Raw genomic sequence first — 11,722 nt, forward strand, 5'->3', positions numbered from 1 at the left:
AAATACGCTTACAGTGCTCCAGGACCCCCTTTTGGCCAGCCATTCGAACCTATTTCTTCAAGACTCCCATGGAAGAAGCCATCGGTTGCAAGGTATAGATCTCCATACTCATGGTACATAGACCCCGTACCGTATGCATACTGTATTCTGCTGTTACTGAGTGTTACATTACGATCGTTGCTGGTGACTCCTTCTGTTTGACGTCTCAAATTCTCGTACTCAGCAGAGTCCGTTGGCAGCACGAAGAAGGCGTAATCCCTGTTATCGGCGCCGATATAGAAAATAGCAGAGTTGTAGCTAAGACTAGTAAGCCACAAGTACGACTTAATCCAAAGCCGACAAAAACCTACAATAAGTGTATGGGTATAGAGGAGAATACCAGAATGACGCTCAGAACTCTTCGTCTTTTTGGGATAAAGCCAAAGTTGCGAACGCTAAGAACACCGATGTCAAGCCAATGATGTGCAGCATGAGCGCGATCAATGTCTCCCCTTGTCGGCGAGCTTAGCACCTGCATGGTGTAGTTGGAGGCAGCTAAAAGAATTGTACTGAGGGCATTGATAACGATGTGAATCGTGCTAGACCACCAGGACATTTCGTCTACGCTTCCAGTTGATAGCACTGTAAAGTCGTTTTCATAGCCATTTCGTAGTGAACCAAATATCAACAAACCAATGTTGCAGCAAAGAACAAGCGACGAGGCGAAAGAGCCTATCAAAACACCCATGCGCCAACCATGAAATCGGCTGTTTAGGATGGCGTGTTTGAGTCGATGACTGAGCCACTGAAACGGCAAGAGTATGTGACTGATGACTGGAAGTTTCCACAGAGCCTGGATGAAGATGCTGATCTGCTGCAGCCTTTGACTGGACCGATCATCGTCCGCTTCTGAAGTGATCGATGGCGCTACCGATGAGCATGAGCATCTGGAATCTCGAACTGTGAATAAGCTGTGAGTGTCTAAATTGGCTGACCGATTTAGCCTATATACCGGTAAGCTATCTTGAAATACAAGCAAGGCATTCACATAGTACTCACGGATATTCTGTCAGTTCCGTACCCATGCCGGCGGCATCTCCATCGAGCGGATAACGTATCATTTCGGACTCCATTTGTAAGATATGATGTGATAGGTGCTGCGTTGTGATCTTGAAATGAATCTATATCACTTAACAGCCTTCGATCGCTTGCTTTCAAGGTAGCCGCAGATCTCGTGGGGGCGGACTGACGATCTTATGCTGACGATATAGCTTCTAGCCTTGAGGCTCGACTGGGAGACAAGAAAGCGGTTTGCTTCGTGACATGGACTTTGAGACATGACTGCATGATCGAGATGCCGCACGCCGGGCTTTAGTACCTTCGAAATCTCCCGCAGCTACATCGGTGAGAAGCCTGGAGCATCGCTGAGTTGGAAATGATGTGCCATTCTTCGGGTTTGGAGTGGCTGTGTTTGGCCCGAGATCAGGGTTGGGGCCGGTAAGCGTACGTATACAGGTAGTACCAGAACCGATATTCCCATGTTTCAATGCAAAACCTGGGTACCTGCAAAGGGCCGAGGACCTATCTGTCGCTCTCCGGCATCTATGTGCTTGCAAACCCTTCTTCCAGTGATCCCTACTTCTGGACCCGTAATGTGAATCAAGAGGCGGGAGGGATAGGTAGGCGTGGCGTTGCCCTGGATGGATCGCTTTTTGGTGTGGCGATACATAGCCACCCAGGTCCCGCGTAACAAGAAACGAGCCTTGCATATTACCAGTAGAGCGGTAATGCTTCCTTCGAGAAGATGAGCCTGCTGTTGGATGCTGAAGTAGTATAGATCTTACTGAGTAATTGACATCATCCCAATCAGGCCACTTTGTGGGAGGCGCAGCCATTCACAGAGGTAGGGTTCGTTGGCGGATTACGGGTCGCATTTGCCGAGTCAACGACCCCCGCTCACTTCGGGACCACAACAATCGGGCAGGGAAGGAGTTCATCATACGTCAGGACAGCTATACCTAGGTATCATCCACTAAGAGCTGGGTTGTGGGGCAGAACACCAGCGGCTACACATTTTGACACGATGGAGAAAATATGACAATATGAACTTGAATGATTCGATTCTCAATCCTAAACGGCTTTCGCTCTTAAACATGCTAAAACATGCAATCCATCATCCGATGTACATAGAATACAAAATACATCCCTCATTTCCTTTCCAAATTACTAATCCTCTAGTATGTACGCTTGAATGGTGGTACAGCCTTGCACTCAGCCTCGTCCAAAGTGGTACCAACAACCTTCCTGTAACCTAATTGAGTCTCACCGTGTGGCTTCTTCTGCCACGACAATGTGTGCTTCATCCACTGGTCATCGTCACGGTCGGGGAAGTCCTCACGAGCGTGAGCACCTCGTGACTCTTTACGGTTGGCGGCGGATTCGGCAGTCTGTACGGCGCAGGTGAGGAGGTTGCGTAGCTCAAGGGTCTCGACAAGGTCGGAGTTCCAGATCATGCTGCGGTCCTTGATACCAACGTTGGCAAAGTCGGCGTCGACGTCGTGGATCTTCTTGACACCCTCGTCGAGCGACTCTTGGGTTCGGAAGACGGCGACATCGGTCTGCATGACCTTCTGCATCTGGAGACGGACCTCGGCAGTCGACTTGGCGCCGTCAGATGTGCGGATCTGGTCGAGGACGGAGATGGAATCGGCACCGGCATCGGCGGAGACGGGGTCAGCCTTCTGGCCGGGGCTGAAGTTGTCGCGGATGGTGTGAGAAACAGCACGACCGAAAACGATAAGGTCGAGGAGGGAGTTGGCACCGAGACGGTTGGCTCCGTGAACAGAGACAGAGGCAGCCTCTCCGCAAGCGAACAGACCTGGGACGACCTGGTCGTTACCCTGAGCGTCTTGGGTGATGACCTCACCAGTGTACTTGGTGGGGATACCACCCATGTTGTAGTGCACGGTAGGAAGAACAGGGATGGGCTGCTTGGTGACATCGACACCAGCGAAAATGGCGGCAGTCTCAGAGATACCGGGTAGACGCTCGTGAAGGACCTCGGCGGGCAGATGGCTGAGCTGGAGGTAGATGTGGTCCTTCTCCGGTCCGACACCGCGGCCCTCACGGATTTCCAGGGTCATCGATCGGGATACGACATCGCGGGAGGCAAGATCCTTGGCAGTTGGTGCGTAACGCTCCATGAACCGTTCACCCTCGGAGTTGAGAAGGTAACCACCCTCTCCACGGGATCCTTCAGTGATCAAGCACCCAGCACCGTAGATACCAGTGGGGTGGAACTGGACGAATTCCAGATCCTGGTTGGGAAGACCTGCGCGAGCAACCATAGCCATACCGTCACCAGTGCAGGTGTGGGCGGATGTGCAGCTGAAGTAGGCACGTCCGTAACCACCAGTGGCCAAGACGGTGTTCTTTGCGATGAATCGGTGGATGGTTCCGTCTTCCTGGTTGTATGCGACAACACCCTTGCAGACGCCGTCCTCCATGATCAGATCAGTGGCGAAGAACTCGATGAAGTACTTGGTGTTGTGTCGTAGCGATTGTCCGTACAGAGTGTGGAGGAGAGCGTGACCAGTACGGTCGGCAGCAGCACAGCATCGGTATGCTTGGCCACCCTTGCCGTACTTCTGGGACTGTCCACCGAAAGCACGCTGGTAGCTGGATGATGTTAGTACTCTGCACAAACTAGAGCTGGTTTGACCCTACATCTTGCCATCGTCAGTTCGCGAGAAGGGGCAGCCGTAGTTCTCAAGTTCGATGACGGATTGTGGCGCCTCTCTTGTCATGTAGTGAATAGCGTCTTGGTCACCAAGCCAATCTGATCCCTTGACTGTGTCGTACATATGCCACCGCCAGTCGTCCTCGTGCATGCTACACATATCCGTCAGCTGCTGTCATACCCATCCCATGTTTGTCCAGTCCACCTACTTTCCGAGCGCGGCGTTGATACCACCCTGTGCTGCGACTGTGTGCGATCGAGTGGGGAAAAGCTTGGATATACAGGCTGTGTTGAAACCAGCTTCAGCGAGACCGAATGCCGCGCGGAGACCAGCTCCTCCAGCGCCGACAACAATGGCATCGTATTCGTGGTCGATGACGGGGTATTTGCTCGAGATGAAGCCTGACGCTTCCTTAGCCCTCAGGTTCTCGGTAGCGAATATGCGCTGCGCTGGCCGGGTGGAAGAGAAGGCTCGTGTAGTTGGGCGGAAGCTCCTCGCGAGCTATGAGGCGAACATTAGCCATTGAACAGTCAAGACTCGTAAGAAGACGTGGAAGATCCAAGGGCATTGTCCAGCACTGCGAAAGTGTCGTGTCGACATGCGACATTCTGCCAACGCCATGTGGGATGTGGCACACGCCTCGGTGCGGCGGATGCCGGGCTTGTCGACCGTCCACTGCGACTGCGTGGTGTGGGAGGGCTGTCAAAACTCACCTGGCTTGCAAGCTGCGTACGACGCATCCTGAGACAACTCATTTTGGCGGTAGCCGAAGAGCGGAGAGTATACGACGGAAGTGCGAAAGGTCCTGGTGGATTTGAAGTTGGAGGTCAATGATGGCAGTTGCGACCGACGGCGTTACTTACCAACTAAAATCGGAGCGCGCTAATTGGGTCGGTAGGCCTCGGCTGCATTGCCTCCCAAGTATCTGCCCTTCATTCCGGCTTTTCTTCTTGATAAACGTGATGCATCTTTGCCTCTATTGCAAGGTCACGCAGGCCATATAGGCTATCAATATAGAGGCTATTGATCTGATTGCACTTTGCGCTGCAAGAATCTTCGCGGTTATAGACATGATTCTAGCTAACAAACTCATCCCACACAAAATCGTTACACGCTTGACAGCCAACTTTCGGCTTTGGACGTTCGGAACAATAATGGTACTTGCGAAGCACATGGCAACTGCTGTCACTTGGGCTGACTCATGCACCTTGTCTGGGCCGACAGTTGTTGCCGCTGGCGCTCAAGATGTCGAGCCTCATTCGTCGTCGTCATAGACCTTCTCACACGATCACAAGGCTGTTCCCCAGTCGTTGTACCAGGGAATTTTCTCCGCACGTTACGTTGCTAATATAGGTGTCGCTACTACCGTTAGTATACCATTCTTATTCACTCCAAGACCCTTTTTTTCAACCGCATCAACGTCTGGATTGCGCATATGCATACAAACTTCTTGAACCCTAGTGCACATGGGGTGACACTCGCAGTTCGACATTGTGTCGGCTTTATTATACCACCTCGTACAAGGGAAGAAAATCAACATGTACCACCTAGAAGTCTACATTGCCGTAGGGAATATGTATATTTCAACTTTTATACTGATGTAGACGGCAGAGCACCTGTTCATAGTCGTTTCCATGTTTTCGATGCCCTCACCGCATAGCGCAACATTTCGCTGGGCAGGACTCTCACTACCGAACCAAGTCGCACACGGGCACGCAACGTGATTAAATTCCAGCGAGCGCCTCACACAAGAAAACTGAATAGGTCTGGAGCCTACATCAGCGTTGGGTCTCCTACTTTGCATGTTTTCATGTTGATGTAGACTGCAGACCTGTTTAATCTTTTCCTAGGGGAACCAGCGAGCGCCACTGGGACAGACGGTTTTCACGCATCACACATTGATAACACATATTTGAATTGGGGAATCGTTGAATTTTTGTTCAATCGCTCATGACTGGCATCCATATAGTAAACCTATCCTCTGCGCCCAAGCCCGTGAGAAGAAAGCATGCACTCCGTAGCACCATCTCGAGACTTCTAGGACGAAGTCTGGAGGTCCTTCTTGAGGACACCCTCGTATTGCCTCTTCTCCGCCGGTGTCTGGTAAGCACCGTGACCGAACTTGGAAGAGGTGTCGATCCACTTGAGCTCGACCTTCTCCAGCGCCCTCCTGCTGGTGTGGGTGAACATGGACTTGCGCAGGGTCATGACGCGCTTCTTGACACCAGGGCAGTTACCCTTGAGGAGGAGGAAGTCGTTCTTAACCTCACCGTAGCGGACGAAGCCACCCATTCTGATTTGTGTTAGTAGTGATCACCGACCAGTGTGACATGTGACTTACGGTGTGATGCGCTTCTTGGAGACGTCGAACTCGGTGGAGGCGTTGCCCTCATCCTCGCCCTTGCCGAGACGGTAGATCTTGTGGTTGACAGAGGTACGGTGGTGGTAACCCATCTGACCAGCACGGGCAACAGTCCATTGGACGTGGGCCGGGTGCCAGGCACCGATACAGGCGACCTTGCGGAGACCCTTGTGTGTCTTACGCGGGAGCTTCTTGGTGCCCCATCGGGAGGTGACACCGTTGTATCCGTGACCCTTGGTGACGGCGATAACGTCGATCATCTCGTTGTCCTCGAAGATGGAGCCGATCTCGATGGGCTTCTCGAACAGACCGTGGGCGTACGAGACCTTGTCGGCGATGCTGCCACCGTTGACCTGGATCTCCATGAGATGGGCCTTCTTCTGCTTGAGCGGGGTCTTGTGGATCTGGGTGTGGGCGAGAACGCGGATGACAGTGCAGTACTTCTTCATGCGCTCGAGCTCCTTGGTGATAGACTGGCCGTTCTCCTCGGAGTGCTTCTTGGCGTACTTGGTGAAGGCCTTCTTCTTGCTCTTGTACCAGTTGCGGTAGAAGCGACGCTTGACCTCGTCGCTCAAGTGCTCAGCCCAGACGGTGGTGAGCGAGCGGAGACCACGGGGAGTCTCGATGTAGCCGACAAGACCGACAGCGATCATCTGCGGCCGTGTTAGTAGTGCGCCAAAATTGCTCGGAATTGGCTGTGCGTACGGGAGGAGTCTCGATGACGGTGCAGGCCTCGACAATCTCCTTCTTGTGCAGCTTGGCACCTGGTCGGTCGAGATCGCGGACGATTGTGGTCATACCGGCCTTGTAGCCCATGGCAGCCGTCAGGTGGACGGGCTTCTTGGGGTCATCCTTAGGGAAGCTGGCAATTGCAGTGAGCAGGCTGTCCGACAGTGGGCGGTGGTGACATGGAAATTTACCTCTTCACCTTACCCCGGTGACGGGCGGCGCGCTTTCGCGGCAAGAATGCCAGAGACCCGTGGCGGGGGGCTTCGAACTTCCTGTGTGACATGGTTCGATTCCTGTGGTTAGTTGGAGGAGTTGGAGGAGTCGTCAAGGAAAAGTCCTCTTGAATATTGAGGTTGACGGAGGAAAGTGCGAGCGGACGGCGCTAGTACAAGTTAGCGCGCCTTCCGACCTTGCTTGCCAAGGCACGTCCACGGATCGCAGTTGCCCCACGTTAGAGGCAGTGAAGGTAGCAACAACACACTTGATCTCTGTAACGTGCGCTGTTGCCCCCTACGTCGTCGCCCGCCCTCGTCATTCCGCCGCCGACTCGATTCCGCCGGAGCTTCAACGATCAGCCCGCCCAACCGCCAACCCCGCCATCGGCCACGGCCAGCAGACACCGCTCCCACTACATCATTCCCAGCACTCACTCACCCACCACCCTCGACCTTGGCGGCGCTACCTTACCCGGGCCCCACGACAAGCTCAACAGCTCGCACACTGAACACCCATAGTACATTGCGTACGAACACGACAGAGCACTCGCTACCCTTGACCACACGCCGCTGGTGTCCCGCAATCCTTGTCCAGAATCATGGTAGAAGCCGAAGGCAATCCCACGACGTGGAAATTCACCCAGTACGTACCGCATGCTACACATCTCCTTTAGGCTCCTCAGCTCAGCTCGGTTGCTGCTGTCTCGCCACTAGCTCAAATCGCACTGGAAACGCCACTGACTGGAGCAGGTGCTTCGGCGACAAAGGCGATGTTGAAGACATAACCGAAGGTACGTACCGTTTCTTACCGTTGCGCTCTCTGTACATTCATTAATACCTGCATGCAATTGCTGACAGCGAGCGCAGCCGACATCATCTCAACCGTCGAGTTCGACCAGACGGGCAACTACCTTGCAACCGGTGACAAGGGCGGTCGTGTGGTTTTGTTCGAGAGGAACGAGACGGTATGCCCTTTTCTACTATGACCTCGCGCTGGTTCAAGACTGACAAGATGCAGAAAAAAACCTGCGAATACAAGTTCCACACCGAGTTCCAATCGCACGAGCCTGAATTCGATTACCTGAAATCTCTCGAGATCGAAGAGAAGATCAACAAGATCAAGTGGTGCCGCCGGCAAAACGCTTCACACTATCTGCTTTCCACAAACGACAAGACAATCAAGCTATGGAAGGTATTTGAAAAGTCGCTGAAAGTGGTGGCGGAGAACAACTTGTCACACGAGTTGACACCTGGAGGTGGGGTTGCTGGTGGAGGTGGTCCCGTCAGGAACCCGAATGCACAGTTCCGTAGCGCCACCGATCTGAAGCTTCCACGGCTCACACATCACGACACGGTTGTTGCTGCAGTACCGCGAAAGACGTATGCCAACGCGCACGCCTACCACATCAACAGCATATCAGTCAACAGCGATGGCGAGACGTTCATTAGTAGCGATGATCTGCGAATCAACCTCTGGAACCTGAATATCCAAGACCAGAGCTTCAACATCGTCGACATCAAGCCCGCCAATATGGAGGAGCTGACGGAGGTCATCACTGCTGCCGAGTTCCACCCTATCAGCTGCAACTGGTTCATGTATGCAAGCTCTAAGGGTACCATCAAGCTGGCCGACATGCGCGAGAGTGCTCTGTGCGACCAGCATGCAAAGCGTAAGCCGTCCGTCTTTCCACCTCAGCTAATACTAACCTTGCTCCACAGAATTCGAGCAAGAAGAAGATCCATCTTCGCGATCGTTCTTCTCTGAGATCATCTCATCCATCTCCGACGTCCGGTTTTCACACGATGGAAGATACATTCTGTCACGCGACTACTTGACTGTCAAGATCTGGGACGTAAACATGGAAAAGACTCCGGTCAAGACCATCCCAATCCATGAACATCTACGACCGAGACTCTGCGACACCTACGAGAACGACAGCATTTTCGACAAGTTTGAGGTTGTTTTCTCTGGGGATGCGAAGAATGTCATGACTGGTAGCTACAACAACAACTTCATGATATACCCGTCCGATAACGACAAAGACACCGAGGTAGTTTTGCAGGCCGACAAGTCTGCATTCAAGGCGAAGAAGGTTGGTATCCCAACACCCATGAACTCGTCGACAAGCCCGACAGGCAGCAACACAAGTAAGAAAGGTGGCTCAAGGGCCGGCAGCCCTGCTGCTGGTGCAGTCGGACAGGGCCAACGCATGAGGAAGGAGACAGACGCAGATCAGATCGACTTCAACAAGAAGATCTTACACATGAGCTGGCATCCATTCGAGGACAGCATCGCTATAGCAGCGACAAACAACGTAAGCAAGCTAATTCTCTTCGTATGATCAATGTCTAACATCCTACAGCTTTTCGTCTTCTCCGCATTGTAGGGGTATCCTTGATTCGCGAACATCGCCACAGAATACATGTAAACAGGAGCATCAGCTTGTTGGGTTTCTGGTCATCTTTACTCTTCCATCTTCCTTTCAATGTTGGCAGCAGCCTGCCAGGCGGCGCTAGGATGATAGAACAGGAGCATTCTTGGCGAATCGGCGTGGGAATGCAAATGAGGAACGACGCAATGTGGTTTAACGATCGGGTAGCCGCAGAGCAGTGTAGATTGCAACACCACTATAATGACTCTGAGTGGTGCAGAGAAAGAACAAAAGAAACTCTCATCAACAGGTCTTGGTCCCACCTCTGCGTGAAACAACCCAGGACATATCGCAGATGCTGAAAGACTGCGACAAGCACATGCCAATTTCGTATGCGCTTTGTACTATCATGATGGACGTGAAGCAATCATATGCTCAAACTTGTTAACGTCTTTCGTAAAGTGTACGCAAAGATGCCTGACGAGGCTCTGTTCTAGAAGTTTGCTTGATTCGGCAGTACCTAGGTTGATCCCGTTAGCGCCCGCCGTGAGGCTCATGACATCCCAGACTTCCACGTTGCGTTTCATTGCTCTAGATTCCTCGCAACGTTCACCATATTACAAGCCATGCTCAGTACATAGAGGTCTGTGTGTAATCGTACTCACTTGAGTGTTTTCTGTATGTTGCCTGTGCGATAGAAGATGGTTTTCGCGGGATGCGCTATGCGATTCTGCACTTGCCAACTTACTGTCATCTAACGCTCACCTACGTCACCTTTCTGACAAGCAACAGCTCCATCAACTTTCGCTTCGAAAAGTGTACAAGGCCGAATTCCCGAACCATTGCCCAGGTACTCTGTGCCACCTCTCACGCCACGCGATTGCCATCATGGCCGCTCTTGCGCCCGTCATCAGCAGCTTTTCGCTCATCTTCGGAGGCTGCTGCGCCAATGTAAGAGATTCAGAACTGTTACGATGTCATTACTAAAGTCTGAAAGGTGTATTGTCTGGAAGCAATAGTAAAGTAAACAGCGTGTAGTCCCTGATAACAGCATAACATCTGACACAACCCAGACAAGAGCCTGACAGTGGCCTACTCATTACGCTCTTCCAATTCGTGTTTACATGTCTCTCGACATTGCACTACCAGTTCGATCCAAACGGTCGTTACTTCATGCGGAGTTCGCCCGTGCCATTTCGCAAATGGTGTGTCAGCGCTGCGTTGTTCTTCACGGTCAACATGCTGAACAACTGGGCTTTCGCGTTCAACATCTCAGTTCCTGTTCACATCATCCTCAGAAGCTTTGGTAGTGTGACTACTATGGCAGCTGGTTGGTTCCGCGGCAAGAGATACACGCCTCTCCAGGTCTTCTCCGTTGCGATCCTGACGCTAGGTGTCATGGTGTCAGCATGGGCAGATGCACAGTCAAAGGTACAGTAGAGCGATCACCGACTTATCTATAGACGCTGACCACAGAACTAGGGCAAGAACATGGATGCTTCGAGCTCCGATGAGTCGAATTCTTCTCTACAAGCTGGTCTTCTGATCCTGCTCATCGCGCAACTACTCTCCGCATGGATGGGCGCCTATGTCGAGGACGTCTATCGTGAACATGGCAAGGACTGGCAGGCCAACCTCTTCTACTCCCACTTGCTGTCCATCCCATTCTTTGCAGGATTTGCGCCGGTCTTGACGCAACAATTCAAGCGCCTACAGGCCTCGCAGTCATTTGAGGTCCCGCCGAAAGTCGCAGAGAACCTCCCGCCAATCGTCAACACTATCCTGGCCTCAACATCACAGCATGTCATCTATCTTACTGCCAATGCCCTTACCCAACTACTCTGCATCACCGGCGTCAATATGCTCAGCGCCAACACTTCCGCCGTTACTGTTACGATCGTGCTGAACATCAGAAAGCTGGTGAGCTTCTTGCTCAGTATCTGGATATTCGGAAACCAGATGACTGGATTGATGAAAGTCGGCGCTGCTATGGTGTTTGGTGCGGGTGCATTGTATGGATGGGAAACATCGTATCGCATCCCGCAGCAGAAGAAGTTGGAAGCCGAGAAGGGAAAGAAGGGCCAATGATTCCAGAGTGTTCCCGCTCGATCCGCTTTCTAGAGCGAGGCGAACACCTCAATCAAGGAGAAACTGAACACCCCAAAGGCTACACAAAAGCTAGATCTCCCGATTTGCCTCTATCATCCTAGTGTAGTCTTTAAACCTGCTCGGTTTGTCCTTATATGAGGTGCGAACATGACTTTGTCTTGCTTGTTGGCAGCGTTTGCAAGGTTGCAATGAGATAGGCTACGGCGGTATCTCGGG

The 11,722-nt window shown here is 52.3% G+C and overlaps 4 protein-coding genes across 4 annotated transcripts; 2 read left to right on the plus strand and 2 right to left on the minus strand.

Moving 5' to 3' along the window:
- Positions 1-2,213: 2,213 nt before the first annotated feature.
- SDH1_2 (succinate dehydrogenase flavoprotein subunit) lies at positions 2,214-4,474 on the minus strand (the record flags this gene model as incomplete). The annotated part of the gene is made up of 4 exons (XM_051472927.1): positions 2,214-3,657; positions 3,706-3,870; positions 3,928-4,220; positions 4,433-4,474. 4 exons carry the CDS (start codon positions 4,472-4,474, stop codon positions 2,214-2,216), a joined length of 1,944 nt encoding a protein of 647 aa, XP_051323147.1.
- Positions 4,475-5,756: 1,282 nt separating this feature from the next.
- RPL3 (60S ribosomal protein L3) lies at positions 5,757-7,093 on the minus strand (the record flags this gene model as incomplete). Its single annotated transcript, XM_051472928.1, has 4 exons — positions 5,757-6,012; positions 6,061-6,734; positions 6,787-6,943; positions 7,002-7,093. 4 exons carry the CDS (start codon positions 7,091-7,093, stop codon positions 5,757-5,759), a joined length of 1,179 nt encoding a protein of 392 aa, XP_051323148.1.
- A 531-nt stretch (positions 7,094-7,624) lies between these two features.
- Positions 7,625-9,412, plus strand: PAB1_2 (Protein phosphatase PP2A regulatory subunit B; the record flags this gene model as incomplete). Its single annotated transcript, XM_051472929.1, has 6 exons — positions 7,625-7,668; positions 7,776-7,816; positions 7,893-7,990; positions 8,044-8,695; positions 8,745-9,340; positions 9,389-9,412. 6 exons carry the CDS (start codon positions 7,625-7,627, stop codon positions 9,410-9,412), a joined length of 1,455 nt encoding a protein of 484 aa, XP_051323149.1.
- Positions 9,413-10,285: 873 nt separating this feature from the next.
- Positions 10,286-11,485, plus strand: J4E85_008706 (uncharacterized protein; the record flags this gene model as incomplete). The annotated part of the gene is made up of 4 exons (XM_051472930.1): positions 10,286-10,348; positions 10,395-10,420; positions 10,471-10,828; positions 10,880-11,485. 4 exons carry the CDS (start codon positions 10,286-10,288, stop codon positions 11,483-11,485), a joined length of 1,053 nt encoding a protein of 350 aa, XP_051323150.1.
- Positions 11,486-11,722: the final 237 nt, after the last annotated feature.

Source organism: Alternaria conjuncta (genome assembly GCF_024043145.1).
Source record: "Alternaria conjuncta strain BMP 0040 chromosome Unknown scaffold_14, whole genome shotgun sequence".
NCBI lineage: Eukaryota > Fungi > Ascomycota > Dothideomycetes > Pleosporales > Pleosporaceae > Alternaria > Alternaria conjuncta.